General features: G+C 43.8%; 1 protein-coding gene across 3 annotated transcripts; it reads left to right on the top strand.

The window, feature by feature from the left end:
* Positions 1–2400: 2400 nt before the first annotated feature.
* LOC130125287 (protein FAM177A1-like) lies at positions 2401–8631 on the top strand. 3 transcript variants are annotated; one of them, XM_056294825.1, is made up of 5 exons: positions 2401–2801; positions 3263–3469; positions 5499–5565; positions 6920–7017; positions 7162–8631. In XM_056294825.1, exons 1-5 carry the CDS (start codon positions 2733–2735, stop codon positions 7372–7374), a joined length of 654 nt encoding a protein of 217 aa, XP_056150800.1. In that variant the 5' UTR covers positions 2401–2732; the 3' UTR covers positions 7375–8631. The 3 variants fall into 3 exon arrangements, with proteins under 3 accessions (XP_056150800.1, XP_056150799.1, XP_056150798.1); XM_056294824.1 differs by having other exon boundaries at positions 3263–3475; positions 7165–8631; XM_056294823.1 differs by having other exon boundaries at positions 3263–3475.
* Positions 8632–19397: the final 10766 nt, after the last annotated feature.

Here is a 19397-nt window from a genome sequence, read left to right as displayed (position 1 = left end):
ATACAACGTTTTTGACGGATACATTTCATCACTCAGCTAACACTGAAGATGTCACTTAGTTGAGTGATGAAATGTATCTGTCAATAAACATTGTATCCAGATGAACTGATTTAACCTTCTTTGATGTTTGTATAACAGTTGGCAATTGGGGGGAAATGTCAACCAATTAAAGATTGCTTACAACAAAAACGTCCTGATAAAATGAAAGAAAATGTATAAGTTGTAAATTTATGGAACTTTTAATTTCCATAGAAATTTAAAATTATGGTAAAGGTGATCTGGAATTTCCTCGATGAGAGTAATTTTGATGTAGGTTGCAAAAGGTCCTAGCTTACCCAAAACAATGAACTCATGCTTCAAAACAAGGTTAATTGTCTCATATAAAAGTTACTGCCCTTAAAATGAAAAGTTCCTTTGGAGTTGTGTAAACAATGGCGGTCAAAATGTTTGGCTGTTGTGTCAGTATGGCAGCGGAGCCTGGAAACCGTTCCTTATATCCACACTTAAGTCTTGTCCATTATTTTCATCGACACTGAATTTTTACTGTACAACAATGTTGTCTTTGTCTAGCTAACTGAATGCTATTGTGTATCAAACTGAATACTGTTCAGATGAAGATTTCCACAGTGCAAGGTTTTACATTACACATTGCACTCACATGCAAATGTGAGTGCAAAATTGTTACTGTATTTTTTTTCTACTTTAATTCTACTGTATTGCTACAACTGGAATACTGTAACATGAATAATCCCAGTATTGACTGTGCCTGTTTTCCCTGCAGGATGGTTGGATAATTGAAGACACTGCAGCACGGTTTACATTCGGCTGCACTCGGCGACCAGCCTCTGCCATTGTAAGGCCATGGTTAATTATATGGTCCACAATCGTGGCCCGTATTTCATCTGGGACAGCTCTATTTCTTTGTACTCTTCTGCCTCTTCCTCTATTCTGCTGTCTTCCCCTCACTACACCACCTCAGACCCTTACTCCTCCTCCTCCTCAAGGAGGCAGCTGCCCCTGCTCATTAGTTACCTGGCCAGGTTCCTCCATGTTCAGAAATCGAAGTGATTCTGTTGTGGTCAAGCTAAATATGTTTGGAAAAATCCATACTCATGAATAGCGCCAGTCGGCTAACGTAACAGAACGTGTGATTGGATGATGTAAGGTGTGAGACACGCCCCATTTGTAAGTGAAGTTCACGTTTCACCCGACAGGCAATTTACTAATTTAGCGGACGTTACAAAAAAAATCCATATTACCGTAATGCTAGTCATATATACCTGACAGATTGTGACAATTGAATGTGCACGTGATAACTTACACAATGAAAGAATTCATACATGTTCTGGAGAGTAAAACTATTCAGCAGAGAAGCGATATACTCCGTTTTCATCAAGATATATTCAACTGGTAATCGTGCAATTTGTAGAAAATTGTACTTACTCATTTGCATAGATGTGCTAAAACATTTGCAATTTGTTTAAAAAGGACGAGAAATTCAAATCTGTTGTGAACAAGTGCCCAGTGGTTTGGAGGTTTGCACGTGTTGTTTTGAAAGGATTCATTATCATATGAGGATTGTGCCAAAGCAGTTGAGAAAAACTGTAATTATAAAACCCACCGGCAGTAAATGTTGTGGGTCCATACAATGAAGCTGCCGCTCACTTGGAGTGGAGTGGCTGCAGGTTTAGAACCCTATGCGAGCACTTGCAGGAATTGCACGGCTCTTATTTCTTGTTGTCGTTTGTTTTAAGTGGATTCTTGCTATTTGCGTTATTTACATCTCCTCGAGGTAATGAACAGGGTCGATTCCCCGTCTTGTCTGGAAACACAGTTGTCCCTTAGTCACGTGCGTTATTCAGACCGCTGAAACGGTGCGTGCGTCGTCATTTGATTGAATCGCCCACACGCTGGCACAGAGGAGGAGCGAGTCGACGTTCGCCATTAGCCGGGACTCTACTGACCTCTAGTGGTTATGTGGGTTAACTTCACTCATCGCCGCTCCGCCGGCTTCGGTTTGTTTAATCTGCCGGCGCTGAGACGTCTGGGTTTCTAACCCTCTCTCGGTGAAATTAGAGCAGGTAACCTGTGTGGTTGGGTCTTCTCCTGACCCACTGTATGTGTTAAAGCACTGTACTTTACATTAAAAAGCACACGTTTTAGACGCATCTGCTGAGCGAGTATTATTTTTTAATCAATCATCGAAGCAGCCATTTCCCCCCCATTCATTTAACATACGGTGTAAAAATCAACTTGTAGCCTATAGGCAATTTGTAATAAATGGGCTGGAACGTGCGTCCTATTGTTTCGTCAGAAACAGCGCGCGGGCCAAAGGGAGCTCACTTTAAGACAGTTAGCGTGCTTCTTTCAGTTCCTTGAAGCGTTTATCCGAATAGAAAGGCAACTAACACAATCCTCATTTTGGGGAGGGGAAAAAAGTAAGCTCGTTGAAATTAATGCTTTGTCCGTTAATTTGTGTTCTTTTTATATAGATATTTTTCGAAGCGAAAGTGTTCCTCCCATTTCTTCAGACGTTAGTGCGCGTTCGTGCCGTATTTAATAATGTAATATTTACAACAACCTTGTTAACCCATTTCGTTCTGTAATTTTTGCAAAGCTTGAAAAAAAAGAAAAGGGGGGGGAAGGGTCAGCGGAGCGCAGCGCTTCCGCGTTTGCCCGCGAGAGGGGGCGTTACAGGCGTAGCATCCATAGAGACGGATACAAAGGCAACAATGGCCGATATATCTCTGTATCTCACTAACGTCAATGTGTCGATAGGGCAAAGCATGGACTTGGATCAGGTAGGTTAAACGGTTTTTTCACGTGTGTGGGGGGGGGGGTTGCGTGCCGTCTGCATACCGGTATCTTTGTTGATGCGGTGTTGTGTGAGAGCAGCCAGCTCGTCTGTTTTCATCCTGTCAGTCGTGTCATGCCGATCTGGTTGATTGTGTCATGTTGCAAACGCAAATCTCCTTTTCTATGCCTCTCCGCACATACTGTGATGTATCTTACACAGAATTGTGAAAACGATGGTTGTATATGGTATGATGCATGACAGGCTGGTCTATGTCACTGTATTTGATGCTTTATAGTGGGCCTTGACGTGTTTCACATTTACTACCACATTCCCTCTATAGAAGTGTCTTTTCTATGTATTCCGTCTTCATCTATGGGTTGGTACACAGATTTACATCAGCTGTCATCTTATTAAAATGCCTTTATGACCAACATTGTTTATGTCTGTCTCATCGGCTGGTCCCAGATCCCAAAGCTGGCCAAGGACTTCGAGTGCGTCGAGCTTGGAGAGCTGGAGAAGAGAGAGGAAGAGCAAGAGCAGCGGGAGAAGGCTCCCCGTCGAATAATACATTTCTCCAGTGGTGAGACCATGGAGGAGTACAGCACCGATGAAGAGGAGGGTGAGGACAAGGAGCCGGAGAAGAAAGACCTGCTGTCACCCCCCGTCGATGCGGTGAGGGTGAGGAAAGATGGAGGGATATAAATAAGCTTGTGTTTCCCCATGAGAGAGAGAGAGAGAGAGAGAGAGCAAGAGAGTGTGGTAGGAAGGGAATGTTGAATGAGGGTGTAGGAAATGATGAAGGAGGTGATACTGTGTGCATGTTTGAGTGTATGAAAAGGTGTGTGCATGTGTGTATGCAATTTGTCAGCGTGTGAGCATTGAAATAGATGACTCAAAGAAGTATACGTATATACAGTGCATCCAGAAAGTATTCAAACCCCTTCACTTTCCCCACATTTTGTTATGTTACATCCTTTTTCCAAAATGGATTAAATTCCTTTTTTTCCTCATCAATCTACACACAATACCCCATAATGACAAAGCGAAAAAGGTTTTACAGAAATTTTTGCAAATTTATTAAAAATAAAAAACTGAAATATTGCATGTACATAAGTATTCACACCCTTTACTTAATACTTGGTTGAGGCACCCTTGGCAGAGATTACAGCCTCAAGTCTTCTTGGGTATGAAGCTACAAGCTCGGCACACCTATATTTGGGGTTTTTCTCCCATTCTTCTCTGCAGATCCTCTCGAGCTCTGTAAGGTTAGACGGGGACCGTCCCTGCACAGCTATTTTCAGGTCTTTCCAGAGATGTTCAATGGGGTTCAAGTCTGGGCTCTGGCTGGGCCACTCAAGGACATTCACAGACTTGTCCCGAAGCCACTCCTTCGTCGTCTTGGCTGTGTGCTTAGGGTCGTTGTCATGTTGAAAGGTAAACCTTTGCCCCAGTCTGAGGTCCTGAGCGCTCTGGAGCAGGTTTTCATCAAGGATCTCTCTGTACTTTGCTCCATTCATCTTTCCCTCGATCCTGACTAGTCTCCCAGTTCCTGCCGCTGAAGAACATCCCCACATCATGATGCTGCCACCACCATGCTTCACTGTAGGGATGGTATTAGCAAGGTAATGAGAGGTGACTGGTTTCCTCCAGACGTGACATTTGGCATTCAGGCCAAAGAGTTCAATCTTGGTTTCATCAGACCAGAGAATCTTGTTTCTCATGGTCTGAGAGTCCTTTAGGTGCTTTCTGGCAAACTCCAAGCGGGCTGTCATGTGCCTTTTACTGAGCAGAGGCTTGCGTCTGGCCACTCTACTATAAAGGCCTGATTGTTGGAGTGCTGCAGAGATGGTTGTCCTTCTGGGAGGTTCTCCCATCTCCACAGAGGAACGCTGGAGCTCTGTCAGAGTGACCATCGGGTTCTTGGTCACCTCCCTGACCAAGGCCCTTCTCCCCCGATTGCTCAGTTTGGCTGGGTGGCCAGCTCTAGGAAGAGTCCTGGTGGATCCAAACTTCTTCCATTTACGAATGATGGAGACCACTGTGCTCTTCGGGACCTTCAAAGCTGTAGAAATGTTTTGTACCTTCCCCAGATCTGTGCCTCAATACAATCCTGTCTCGGAGGTCCACAGACAATTCCTTTGACTTCATGGCTTGGTTTCTGCTCTGACATGCACTGTCAACAGTGGGACCTTATATAGACAGGTATGTGCCTTTCCAAATCATGTCCAATCCATTGCATTTACTGCAGGTGGACTCCAATCAAGATGTAGAAACATCTAAAGGATGATCAGTGGAAACAGGATGAGCCTGAGCTCAATTTTGAGTGTCATAGTAAAGGGTGTGAATACTTATGTACATGTAATATTTCAATTTTTTATTTTTAATAAATTGGCAAAAATTTCTACAAAACCTTTTTCATGTTGTCATTATGGGGTATTGTGTGTAGATTGATGAGAAAAAAAAGGAATTTAATCCATTTTGGAATAAGGTTGTAACATAACAAAACGTGGGGAAAGTGAAGAGGTGTGAATACTTTCCGGATGCACTGTATGTAGGAAGACAGAAGGAAGCAAAGTGAGGACATATTTTTGTTCAGTTTAGATGTGAGGTTGCATAAATGTAGAGCTTCTCTAACTCTTGTTTTGAAATGTTCAGCACAGTCACATTTTGGCCATTTCATTGTAGCTTGGTTTTGTTACAGACAAAGATGACCTGGGGTCCATATTTCTGGTTCCACATGTGGAGAGCGGCTACATCCACCATCTCTGGTCAGTTTTGAGAAATATCTGCCGTGGTAGATCCCCCTAAATGTTTCATACAGTCAGTGTCTAGTATAGTCTCAAGACTGAGGACCTCTTTGATAGAAAGTTAAAACAAAAAAAAAGACAAAATCCAAAACTTAGTTCAGATTTATGAAAACTTCCCACTGCAGAAATCAGGATACAGTACTCTTTATAAATGAGATGATATGATAACCGTGTATGGGGAGGGACTGTGGCTCTCCATGTATCTCCATACTAGTATCTATCTTCATGTAGCTCCATACTAGTAATGTGGTCAGTGTCTCAGACGTTTCTGGCCTGGTGAAACCTAAATGAGTGTCAATTTTTTGCATTAAATTGGGCTATTTGTAATTTCTACCCGAGTGCGGACCTGTATTGTTCAGTTCTCCTGGACCGCCACCTTGCCGTGGTGGAGAAGCTTGCATGTATCAATGATCCCAAGAGCTATGCTGTCCAGAGCTTAGCTCCTGTAGGGTCACCCAAGGCAGATAGGTCAAGGGGGAGGTTCCAGGTGAAGCACAATCCAGCAAAGACCTCAACGGCGGAACTGGGGGAAGATGTCTCCAGGTCACAACAGCAGTGAAGACGGATGAAGACTGCAACAGAGGGTGGTCCCCAATCGTCTTGGTTCTCCATGCCATTGGACTCTGGCCAGCCCCTGCCAAGGACCGTGTGGTGGTGGCTGCAGGTGCCTCAGCCACTCCATGTAAAAAGCTGACACACGCAGGCATCCTCCCATTATGCGGCTCTAGGATTGGCCTCTACACCCACCTGAGGACCCAGAGGGAGGATGGTCATACTCAGTCCAAGTGACCGCCAATTATGATAATTGTTCAGTTTTATGAGTAATGACTATGAATCACAATAGACAAGGCAAGGTAACTGAAATAGAAAAGCTGCAGATATGCTGCGTGCTTGTCATCATCTGCCATTTCAGAAAGCCTTCAGTGGATAACAGTTTGGTGATAACTCGAGTTTATGTGGTTTTGAATGCAGATATCTGGGGATTACTGGGGAAGGCGTTCGTTAGATTTGTTTCAGCCACTCAGCAATCCATAGTCGTATTATTCTTATGTAAAGCCAAAATATTATGTGTTGACCTTGACATACTTCATTGTATCAATCAAATGAGCGGTTGGAGCAAGAATACACTTTCTCAAGAAGACCTTGTCACATGAAGTGCCCTTTCACAACAATAGTAGAAATACTATTCTTGAAGGGACTATATTTTTTGGTGCTGATTGGAGCAAATGGGGTGCCAGATCATTTAAAAGGGATATTGCTTTCTCTGTATGGTCATAATTCCCTTAGTTTTCCTGTATCTTGCTTGTTTTTCCAGCCTGTGACTACCTGGGGGAGAAGATGGCCTCCCTCTTTGGAATAACATCAGCCAAGTATCAATATGCTATTGATGAATATTACAGGATGAAGAAAGAGGTATGTGATGACCGAATCCTTAGAAGTGCTGTGTAAAATTCATCCAGTATATGTTATTATTCACGTTTCTTAGACTTGGATATGTTTAGGTGTTAAATATCCGTTAACCAAGCTGAACATGTCCCCTGAATCGCCTTGCATCAGAAGGAGGAAGAAAACGAAGAAAACCGGTTGTCAGAAGAGGCGGAGCGAGCCTTTGACCAGTTACGGTCTCAGGAGGACCAAGATGAGCCGATAACCATGACGGACCAGCCGGAGGTTACCGCCCCCCAACCCGATGTGACCTTTCAGGTGGATAACGAAAACCAGGCCCCATCAGTTACCATCACCGTCCCTGCTATCGTCACAGCCACCTAACTGCCTCTGGAAGCAGACATTCACGCTTTCATGTCTGTTTTTATTTGGTATATGTTAAAAACGGGAAAACCAATTTGTTTCAACGAGCACAGTTTGACGTTGTGTATCACACGGCTTTGGAAAGTCAGCGCTTCCGTATTTTGGTTTCACCACAGGGACAAAAGAATTGATTCTACTTTGCTCTCCGCTGAGTGTCTCTCTCTACAGTGGCTTTTATACGGATTAAAATCTTTTCTGTGGAGCGAAGGTTAAATGTTCCTCCGCTGTGCCTCTGATGGACCGGACACTGTGCCTGTAGCTCACCAACACAGCCAAGTCAGTGCCAGATCCATAGGAAAACCATTGAAAATGCCTTCAAATGATCTGGGAAGTCTTGGAAATCCTCTAGATTAAATCCATCGTTATTACCGTATTCCCCGGACCACAAGTCGCACCTGAGTATAAATCACACTCGGCAACAAAAAACATATTTAAGTCGCATTTATGCGGCGGTACAATATTTTCAATTGAGTCACATGGTTAAACAGTGCCATCTATTGGCCTTAGTTGAAATGCGGTGTATTGGTCCGACAAAATTACATCGTATAAGTCGCTTTGGAATATAAGTCGCAGGACTAGCCATACAATTAAAAAAAACAGCGACTTATAGTCTAGGAAATACGGTAGATACTGGAGCACTGGAGTACAGAGGTCTGGTTGAAATTATGCACTGCACACGAAAAAAAAAAGCCTGCGGCTACATCAAAAAAACACTCATTTTAACACTAACATGTCTTTCACTTGTTAATTTATGTGTTTGTATTAATGTCTACAAAGCTTGTAATGCACTGAACGTCTGTGGAAGCACTGAGCTGACACCATTTAGCCTTAATGACTCATTGGTTCTCCAATCATCTCTGGACTATGGGATCTCCTGACCAATTTTTCAATTTTGACTGATATTTTAATGAAAAACAATGGGTGGAAAAAAAGGTTTTGGTTGTCTACATGTTGTTTTCTAAGTATGCCTTATCTAATTATGATTTAATTTGTCATTGCACTATATGTGGTATGTAAGCCTTGGATAATGAAAGGGACTGATTTTCAAGTCAGCATTAAGACACATGAATTTAATCTTCTGTTTGTCTTTAGTACAATTTCTAATAATGTATTTATTTCACTGAATTGACTGAGAACTTATTTTAATACATTTTTCTATTGTTTTGGTAAAAAAAATATACCCTAATTAACTGTCAATAAAGTCAAAGTTATCACTAACTTTTTTACTTGTCTAATTGTCTATTCAGCCCATGAAGCTTTGAAGGAAACACAACAAGTTTGTCATTTTGTACCTAATGCGTCACTTGAGGTACAGATTGACCATGGCCTCTTCCACAGCTGTCAACCGTTTCTGCCTTCCATTAGTTTTCATCAAAAGCTTACAAGGATTTTAACCTTTTTCTAATTGCCATCAACAGAAAAAAATGGTTCAAATGGAGAGCCGGAGTAACATTCACAAGTCAGCATCTCTAGTTGTGTTTGCTGGTCTGCTGACTGACTCATAGTTGTGGTACAGTTTGGGTGATGTGAGGAATTGCCTTTGTCATTGGTAACAAAGAGCACAGTGTCATCCTGTACCCGGAGGGCTTCGGGGTCAGAGACCTCGTCATCCCGCTCCACAATGTGACCATTCTGAGGTCCGAGTGGGCACCTCTGGTCTGAAATGACCTCCAGGGCAGTCCAGTTGAAAGTCAAAATGAGCCCTGTTAGCATGAATCGAAAACTGCAGCAAATGTCTCCATAGCAATCTTGCAATTACGTTGGTGAAGGTGCAATTTTACACAATTACGATTCATGATATGCAATGTTTTATGTCATACACCGCACATAAATTAGCTTGGCTAAATGTTATTTTTGTTTTAGGACATTGCCATTTCTATGTTTTCAATATCCTGGGTTCGAACCCCGGGGTAATCCAACCTTAGGGGTCGTCTCGGGTTGTCCTCTGTGGAGTTTGCATGTTCTTCCCGTGTCTGCGTGGGTTTCCTCCAGGGGCTCCGATTTCCTCCCACAGTCCAAAGACATGTAAGTCAGGTGAATCGGCCGTACTGAATTGTCCCTAGGTAGGTGTGTGTGTGTGTGTGTGTGTGTGTGGGTGTGTGTGTGTGTGTGTGTGTGTGTGTCCTGTGATGGCCTGGCGGCCTGTCCAGGGTGTCTCCCCACCTGCCGCCCAGTGACTGCTGGGATAGGCTCCAGCATCCCCACGACCCTGAGTTAGGATAAGTGGTTTGGATAATGACTGAATGAATGAATTGCCATTTCTGTGTTTTTTATAAGGTGAGATTTGACAGATTTGAAGTGAATGTGGCAGTCATAACCTCAGTTTGACAGCAAATCATGATGCAAAGTAACAAGGGCAAGGGTGTATTGTTTTTTGTTTTGTTTTTTTGCTGTTATTTGGTACAACTACAACACAGCATGTGTGCAAAATATAGTTTTGAATTCCAAAACATAAATTCCTTGTACAATTTTCCCATTTTCATGTAGACATCAGCTGTAATGACCTCAATGCTGGTGTTATGATAGCACCAAAAAAAATACATTTTGAAAAACTCAACAGCAGCGTCTCCTTCCAGAACTCATGATCCGGTTACTCAGGAAAAAAAATCCACAAACCTTGTTGTGAGCAGTTTCATGCAGGAACTATTTTCTCGGACCGAACTACACCTACACGAAACTGCTGACAGCAAGGTCTGTGGATTATTTCGAGTAACCGGGTCAGGATTCCTGCAAAGAGACGTTGCTGTTGAGTTTTTCAAGTGTATTCTTTTTGGCGTTTTGAGCAACACAAGCCGAGTGCCATCCAGCTCCATTGTATTCGAGAGAAGGCAGACGTCTCTACGGCTGATGTCTCCAAAACTTGGCAACTCACACCAAAACCAACTACATGGATAGATAACACAACAGGTAAGAGGGAAAAACATGTCTTTTTGATTTTGGGGTGAAGTGCCCCTTTAATGTCAGTGTGATTGTTGGTGAAGCTCCCTGCATTTTACACCTGGTCCTAGCTGTTAAGTGCGACCACGAGACAGCTCTTGTTGTAATACCCAGCCTTTTGTGTTGGTGGAGTAAATACACACAATACCACCACCAGGCCACACAAGGCGGTCTCATTCAGCAGCCAGACAGACAGCCAGACAGACAGCCAAACAGACAACACCACCCTCTGCCAGTCAACCAAGCCAAGCACACGAAGGCTAATAAAACACTAAGGCAGATTCCCCGAGGCAAACAATTATGTGCAGAGTTTAATGAATTAAAGATAGACGCTGTTATATGACGGGGGATGTAAGCCTCGAGGCAAGGCCAAGTTGACGTCCCCCATCCCCAAACCTAAATGAGAGGGATTCTTCAAACCCTTGAAAAACAGCTTCTGGTTATTTTTTTTCTTCTTCTCTGTGAATACAAATGAGTCTGATTTATTATACATTATGTACATTTTTAACAGGCTTAATTATTTGTAATACATTCTTGAAGAGTTGAGCTTAAGTTTGAGCTGTTTGACTCTGTTACCTCCCTGTGAAGTGTAACTGGAGGTTCATGAAGAATTATAAATATTACATATAAAGCTTTTCCAGGAGTCCAAAACAAAAAGAATAATACTGTGCAAGAATGTTGTTGTCAGATTGGGGGGGACAACAACCTACAATCTATTTTGTGTGTGTGTGTGTGTGTGTGTGTGTGTGTGTGTGTGTGTGTGTGTGTGTGTGACCTTTATTCGACATTGAATTAGACTATTAAAGGGTCGTACAAGACCAGTGATATATCTTGATAAACAAGTTGGGTTTAAAATATGACAGGTGGGATATGGCTGGGTTTCAAAAGGGTGAGTCTCCCTGCATGGCGAAGTCTGAGCTCACGGCTAGTGGCGCCCCCTGGAGGTGTGGGCATCCGGTGCTTTATTCAAGGACACTTATGCCCTTTTCCCACCAGAATTAGCGCGTATAGGCGGGTTTTTTTAAACGTTAAAAATATGTGATTGGCCCCTTTCCTGTTGCCAGCAGACGAGTATGCCTTTCTGGGTGGGGGGGGGGGATTCTCTGGTGTGTTTCGACGTCATGAACGTATGGAGCCCCCTGGTGACATTGGTGGTATATATATATATATATATATATATATATATGTGTGTGTGTGTGTGTATATGTATGTATGTATGTATGTGTATGTGTATATGTATTTAAATGTGTGTATGTATATGTATGTATGTGTATATGTATGTGTGTGTGTATATATATGTGTATATGTGTGTGTGTGTGTGTGTGTATATATATATGTGTGTGTGTATATATATATGATGTTCTCTTTGTAATGTCTGAATTGGATTTAAATAAAGTTTTGTTAGAAAAAAAGACATTGGTGGGAAAAATATTATTGCGTGATGACGAGTTTGTAATGCGTGGCCACAAGATCAATAGCTCGTGGCCACAACTTAATAAGGTGTAGGAAAGAGATAATTAAGTCGTGGCCACGAGTTAATGAGGCGTGGGAACGTGATAGCTAAATTGTGGCCACGTATACGGAATCTGTTGTTGACTGACAGCACCAGGTGAGCTCCGTAAGGTCACGCCATCTACACTTAAAAATCGATTGCGCGTCTACATCGCTATGTACAGTAAAGTGTGGGGGCGCCGGCAGGGACTTCATGGTACATTATCCCATTCAGTTCAACATAGGCATATTTTCAAAACTCCATAAAAATTAATTTAAGTTGTTATCAGCAAATTCCACCATATTCTTGTTCAACATGTCCCCAAATACCACTGTGATGATTTCCATGTTGTTTTACAGCAGCATCTTCTAATAATTAGACACTCAAACAGCGTCTACTACATATTTAGACGCGCAATCGATTTTTAGATGTGCACAGTAAAAAAAAAACCTGAGTGTTAATTTAACTCTGAGAGTGTACAAATGGGTCCACTTTTACACTCCCAGAGGTAAATTAACACTCAGGAAGTTAAATTAACACTCGGGATTTTACTGTGTAGATGGTGTGGCCGTAGTTAAGTGTCTTTTCTAATGATGACGCTGTGCTTAACCGCAAGAGATCGCAGGCTATCATCAAAATTCATCCCGAGATTAAAATAAAAGGGAATTGGATCAAATGTATCCATGCTTGTGATAATAGCCCTACAGAGCTCTTCCGGTTTCGTCAGTAAACGACAGATTCCGTATGTGGGCACAATTTGGTTATCACGTACCCACGCCTTATTAAGTCGCGGCCACCAGTTCTTGATCTTGTGGCCACACATTACTAAGTCGCGTTATTAACTCGTGGCCACGCAAAACTACCTTTGCCACCAATGTCACGGGGGGTCCGCCGATGTCGTGCCAATAAGTGATTGCCTTTTGCAAGTGTAACCGGTTATTTTCTTGCCCGGTGCGGGATTCGATACGAGGTGTACTGCACCGCAAGGCGACATCACTAACCGCTCGGCTAAAGGGTCAGACCCGTTAGCTTATTAGTAGTTTACACAAACTTTGTCAGTTTATATGTTTCAAGTTATTTTGAGGCAGAAACAACCTTTCACTCGCAAGGTAGGAGTTAATATCACTTTCTGGCAAGTGGACACCGCGGACGGCAACGCGTGTTTTTGATGAACGATCACCTTTTGGCACGGTGAAAATATGCGCGTCTACCCGGGTGTCATGTTTCCATCACTGCCGATCGGAGCTGGAGCCGATAAATAACCGTGACTACTGCAGGGGCGGATCTAGGGGTGGACTAGAAAATTCCCTTGCCACCCCAGCTGCCACCCCGGTTCTGGACGAGCTAATAAAAAAAACACACACACACACGAAAAGTCATGGCTGACTGGAAAAAGCGAAAGTCCCCAAAGAAAAGGAAGAAAGAGCGAAACTGCGATGTCCGAGTGCAAGTGAATGCAGCAAGACGTGACGCTGTTCCTATACTACGCGGCAACGCCACTTGGCTTGCAGACCACGGTGCGGGGGAGGAGGACGGCGGTCGGACTCGGCAGGCCACACGGTAATACCACTGTACATGATCTATTAAGAAACTAGAGAAATCATGAAAGTGAAACGTTAGTGGTGTCGAAGCCCACATAACGTGTTTGATTGCGAGACGAGCCACGGTTTCCAGTGAGCCTTTAGCCACGTTTGCTAGCGAACCGTTAGCCACGTTAGCCACCCACCTAACTGGGCCAACTTACCCGTGTGTGTGTGTGTGTGTGTGTGTAATAATAATAATAATAACTCGTGGTGTTTCTGGGACGGATTAAACCAGACGAAAACTAACGCAAATGTTCACCGGTGCTTCTGCGTGTCTCTGGTCTTGGGGCAAGGCAGCTAACGTTACCAACAAGTTATGTTGTCAGAAGCGCTCCAGTCTGCAACAGTGGACCGTGCTAAGGCCGCTGAGCTAATTGAAGCGCTCGCTCGGGGACCTTGTTCCGGGGTCGTAGTGAGGCCTGCGGACCGAAACGCGTGACACGTGTAAAATAAGGGACGTTTCTACAACCCAGCACGACCAAAAGAGGTCAACGCAGACATCAAGGACGCTCCAAGATTGTGTCGTTGCTTCAGCGCCTGGACAGCATGTACGTAGTACCCGATAACAAAGACCGATTTCGTGTCAAAGTGTACTACCCAATCATTGGTAACATGGCTGGAGAAACAGAAAGACGGTTTTCAAATACCAACCGCGACACCGTGAAAGGTGCCCACGCACTAAATCCTTCAAGCAGTAGTTTTTTTTCAGAGAGGAGGCCTGAACTTCATCAGACAAGGAGAGTGTTAGACAGGCTACAGAAAAGCAGAGTCCAGCACTCGGATGGAATTTGCCCAGTTTTCGGAGCCACACCGGCCCCTGTGTTCCGCGAGCTGTTCAGGTTGGGCAAAATAGCTGCAGTGTTGCCAGTGAGCAGCGCAGCGTGTGAACGGAGTTTTTCAACTCTCGGGATCATAAAGAATTATTTGCGGCCTACTGTGACAGGGAATAGACTTTACTCCGCATTGACTCAAAACTCTGCAAAGCTTTGGATCTAAATGGGTTTGTTGGGCGTTTTGCAGAACAACACGGCTGGCTCTGCTCACTAGTGTAAGGCTTTTTCGGGAAAGGCATGAATATGTGTGATGTACATCCTTGTTTCATTTCTTTTTTGCCAGAGTGATATGGTCCAAAGAATCTTATTGCATTGTTGATGAAAATTAGGATGTTAAAAGCAGGCCTATCGTTTCCATCCACTTCATTTCAGTTGACATTTCTATGTTTACACAAAAAAACTTAAATGATTGAGGCAGTTTTTGATTTATTGCTGCCATAGAAAGTATGGAAACTGAATGTAAGCAAAATGGAATGGCTTAAACCTGTAAATAAATTTGCCTGTTGCACTGAAGTTGGATTTATGATACAGCTGATAGAAAAAACTCATATCTACAATTGCCTGACAAATACAAATGAGATTTACTAACTTAACAGACCTATTGCAGCAGTCTTGCAGCATAAATTTGATGGTCCCTGCTGCTCTAATAGTGCAAAAGAGAGAATTTCCGGGATAGGCAAGTCAGCTTTTTTATATAGTGCAATAATTTAATGAGTTCTTACTGCTTTTGCCTAGTTTTTATGCTGCAGAGAGATTAAAGGGTGGCCTTAACTTTTAGTTTCTCAATTTTGTTGGTTCTGTCCTCATCCTTTTATTGGGTTTAGTTTGGGAACATCCAAAAAATGTCGAAAGATTTGGGTTACAAAAAATTCTAATGCTAGCCTCAGATATTTCTATTCAATGTTTTAATTGTGCCACAATAATGTTTTTGAGATCAAATATCTCAATTTGGGGGCTTTTCCGAGCAAATATTGATATATGTGATCGATTGCGATTAAATCAGTATTTGTGTGTGTGTGTGTGTGTGTGTGTGTGTGTGTGTGTGTGTGTGTGTGTGTGTATACGTATATATATAGACAGATAGATATAGATATATAGATATTTCTGCCACCCCTCAAAGTCTCCTTGCCACCCTCTTGCCACCCCACGAATATTGCTATAGATCCGCCCCTGCACTACTGCAGAGTCGTTTGTCCCGGGACTGAATACCGATTGTAACCTTTCCCACTAAAGCCAGATGTTAGTGGGGGTTTTTTTTGTCCAGTGGGAAAGGGGCATAATACTGACATCAGGACAATCAGGGTTGAAAACACCCCCACCAGCTATGGCTTTTTTTTTCCAATACCAGACCCACGTTTATTTTAAAAATGGGGGATAAAGGATGTCCTGTGTGCAATACATGTCATTCACAATTTATCCGTTTAACAGTACTCTGCACCGTTAGAGAAAGAGGAAAATGTCTGTTTTCAAATTCTCTACTATTGCAGCCAATGACAGCTTGATCTTTCTTGTGTAGATAATAAAGTGTGATTTACTAGATTGCACTTATTTTCTTCATTTCTTTCCATACCATCACTAACTCTGTTAAGACACCAACTACACATTTTCTACAAGAAACTGAAATATGTGTATCTCCAAATAACCCATGGCCATGTTGGCTTGCATGTGTCCAGTTGTGTACCATTCTGTGTATGTGACAGACTTAAGGTCCTTTGATTGGGTTGGTGGTAGCCGATATGTACGACACAGTTTCTGTAGTATTTTTCTAAATATCCACTAGATGGCAGTATTGACTTTTACAAAAGGAACCACCAAATAGGGGTAACTATAGGACAACCAAATGAAAAACAAATGGTCCCCAGCCAGTGGAGCAGATTTCTTAGAGCAGTCAGTACAGACGTTATGAATGACATTGTCAAGTGTGATAAAAATGTAATCCCTGCACTGATAAATGATTTGCACTGAAGCAAAAAAAAAAACATCGTGTAATTTTCAAACCAGTTACATGGCAGTAATATGTTTGTAAATGCTCAACACTTGTCGATTAAGATGTCTGAATAGCAGCTTGTGAGTCTGTGTGATCTGGCCTTGGTCTTTGTACTGCGACTTTGAGAGACTTGGCACGTATTGTCACCAAGGGTCCACATAACCAAGTCAAAACGCCTGTTGTGGTCGTGTGGTGTCCAGAGAGGGCGATGATTTATCAGCAGTCTCTTTTTGGGAGGCTGAGACACAGCAGTCATCAGGGAAGCAGAGGGAAAATCCAGATTCAAGAATTCACAATGCTCTTCCTTGTGACTGTTTCACTGGTGTGTATGAGTGTATCTTTGTTTGTGCGTGCATGCGTGTGTGTGCATGTGTGTGTGTGTTCATCCTGGTATATATGAGATTACCACACTACAAAAAAGGCATTGTTAATTAATTATCCATTTAATTTAGACATCAGAAATGTAGCAAAGACTTAGAATTGCAGAATTTAAAACCTCCTCTTTTTTACAGCGGTGAGAAAACCCGCCGGTGGGCTCAGCCTGGTTCGAGACTTACCATGCGTCGAGTGTCGTTTCTATCACACTTGGGGGGGCTAATCTTCCTTACTCTGCCTCGTTTTCGAGACCTCGCTTTATTTTCAGAATAAGATTGTAGAGACTCAATAGGTGGCTTGTGCAGATGGACAATTTCAAACTTGCGTCCTCCTGTGCAAATCCCCTTTGCCGTGAATGTGCCCACGTGCCTTCCCCTCATCCCCAGTTGATTCAAGCATACCTGAAATATTTGTGGGACCAGAGAGGCTTAAAAGAGTGGGGGGCAGGGACCATAAAGCAGTTGCTGTTGTAGGGAGACCGGTTTACTGAGTGTTTTCCCTTCGGCTTCGCCAGTTGCACGTGCAACTTTCTAAGTTAGAATAGACACGCCAACAATGTGCAGCGCCACGTCTGATGCCATACCGTGTGTTAATATGTCTAAGTCGTGAGGTATCGAGACAGACGGTGCTTGGGCTCAGTGCTCTTATTTGTCAATAATGCACATACTATTTACACGTGCAGCAAGTATTGCCGCACAACTTTGTGCCCCGTTGTTGCATGTAGAGTCAAACTGCACGAAGAGACCGACTCGGGTCAATTCAGTTCAGCTCAAATTGAGCTAAAACTGCCCCTGCATCTGAAATGAGAACGAGGAAATAAGAGTAACAAAGAAAAGGAAAAGAGAGGGCGAGATAGACAGAGAGAGCTAAAGGAAGACACATGGAGGGTGATGAGAATAGCAGTAGCCCCTATGCGGTGGGGGCCTCGGCGGGGCCCTGTGTGGTGTGCGCTGCAGCAGCAGGCAGCCCGCTGTGGGAAGGGGATTTCCAGCCGCGCTCGGTCTCCCATCTCGCCCCCTAGTCCTGTTTCCTCTTAAGGCCATGGCTTAAAAACACTGAGAGCTTGTCTACTCTGAGACAAAGCCTCTTTGGCCAACAGTGTCAGTCTGGCATGCCAGGCAGTACGGTTTTAGAGCCGAGGGAGACTGTTTTACCACATTCCTTCAGGGAGCAAAATGGACTGGAGTGTGTCGGGCTGCCAAGTTCAGGTTTCTGCACCGCATGCTTTGCGTGCTGTCGTGTGGTATTCCAATATCCCGAGGCGTTCATTTCCTGCAAAATCGCCGAGCCCCTCCCCTGAAACATTGATCTACTTGATAGCATTCTGTTTATTTCAACATAATCACGGCGTGCGTGCGTGTGTGTGCGCAGAAAACGGTCCCTCGCCCTCGCCGCCGTGCGTAAGGAAGGTGTTCAGGTGCCCCGTACCTGAACACCTTATTTAAAACACTGGCTGAGAAATACCAGAGACCTTGCATTTATATTCTGCACTTTATTTAGAACCATGACAAACATTTTCTGGTGTTTAGTGAATACCTCTTATTTTGCAGAAGGCTATTTTGTGCCTGGTGTTATGCGTTGCAGAGTAGTCCCACTCACACCACAATCACGTTGTCGGTCCTCGCACGTTGCTGCTTATACATACCACATGCACACAGACACACACACACACACACACACACACACACACACACACACACACACACACACACACACTCCCAGCCACGTACGCATACACAAAGAGATGCAGATGCATACACAAACACGCGCTCACGTGAACACAAATACGTGCATACATGAGCACACACACAGCAACCCACCCACACACACACACACACACACACACACACACACACACACACACACACACACATGCACGAGCAGGCATTCACATGCTTGGCCCTGGAAAGTCCCTGGCAATGCGTTGCCTCCTGTCTGCGTACTCAGCTGCAAGGTTGCTAATACAGGTGGCTGCCAGAATGACAACAATGCTAAGGTAATTTGACCTATGACCCCATAACAGCCGGTCAAATATTCAATGGCTGGCTCCTTTTTCAGTGGAAGGTTGTTGAACGGATTGGAATTGGATTTTGCGAAATTGATTTGCATGAGCTGCATATCACCTTCGATGCAATGGGCTGATATAAACACCAGCCACCGGAGACGCTGTGGTAGATTTTGGCTTCACGTCTGCTGATTCAGTTTGTCACATTGGCAGGTTGTAATGTATGTTCCAATGACTCCTCAATTCCATAAACTATTTCAATGCAAACTCCATTATCATCAAATGATAATTGATGATAATAGATGATGATGGTGAAAATATTGATTGGTTATTTTTTGGGGGTGGCGGGGGATTTCCCCGCTTTTCTCTCCAATTGTATCTGGCCAATTACCCCACTCTTCCGAGCCGTGCCGGTCGCTGCTCCACCCCCTCTGCCGAGCCGAGGAGGCTGCAGACTACCACGTCTCCTCCGATACAGGTGGAGTCGCCAGCTGCTTCTTTTCACCTGACAGCGAGGAGTTTCACCAGGGGAACGTAGCGCGTAGGAGGATCACGCTATTCCCCCTAGTCCCCCCCCCCCGCGCCTGAACAGGCGCTCCGACCGACCAGAGGAGGCGCTAGTGCAGCGGCCAGGACACATACCCACACCCGGCTTCCCACCCGCAGACACAGCCAATGTAGATACGACGCCCGACCAAGCTGGAGGTAACACGGGGATTTGAACCGGCGATCCCCGTGTTGGTAGGCAACGGGATAGACCACTATGCTACTC

This window comes from Lampris incognitus, chromosome 15, assembly GCF_029633865.1.
Source record: "Lampris incognitus isolate fLamInc1 chromosome 15, fLamInc1.hap2, whole genome shotgun sequence".
In the NCBI taxonomy this organism is placed as follows: domain Eukaryota; kingdom Metazoa; phylum Chordata; class Actinopteri; order Lampriformes; family Lampridae; genus Lampris; species Lampris incognitus.
The sequence above is the reverse complement of the archived record's forward strand: the minus strand, read 5'-3'. Positions and strand labels throughout refer to the sequence as shown.

Excerpts from the sequence above, each read along its gene's own strand:
- LOC130125287 (XM_056294823.1), top strand. The coding sequence starts at position 2,733 with ATGGCCGATATATCTCTGTATCTCACTAACGTCAATGTGTCGATAGGG. Across the intron at positions 3,476-5,498 it reads CCCCCGTCGATGCGGTGAGG|ACAAAGATGACCTGGGGTCC; the intron begins GTGAGGAAAGAT and ends GTTTTGTTACAG. Across the intron at positions 5,566-6,919 it reads GGCTACATCCACCATCTCTG|CCTGTGACTACCTGGGGGAG; the intron begins GTCAGTTTTGAG and ends TTGTTTTTCCAG.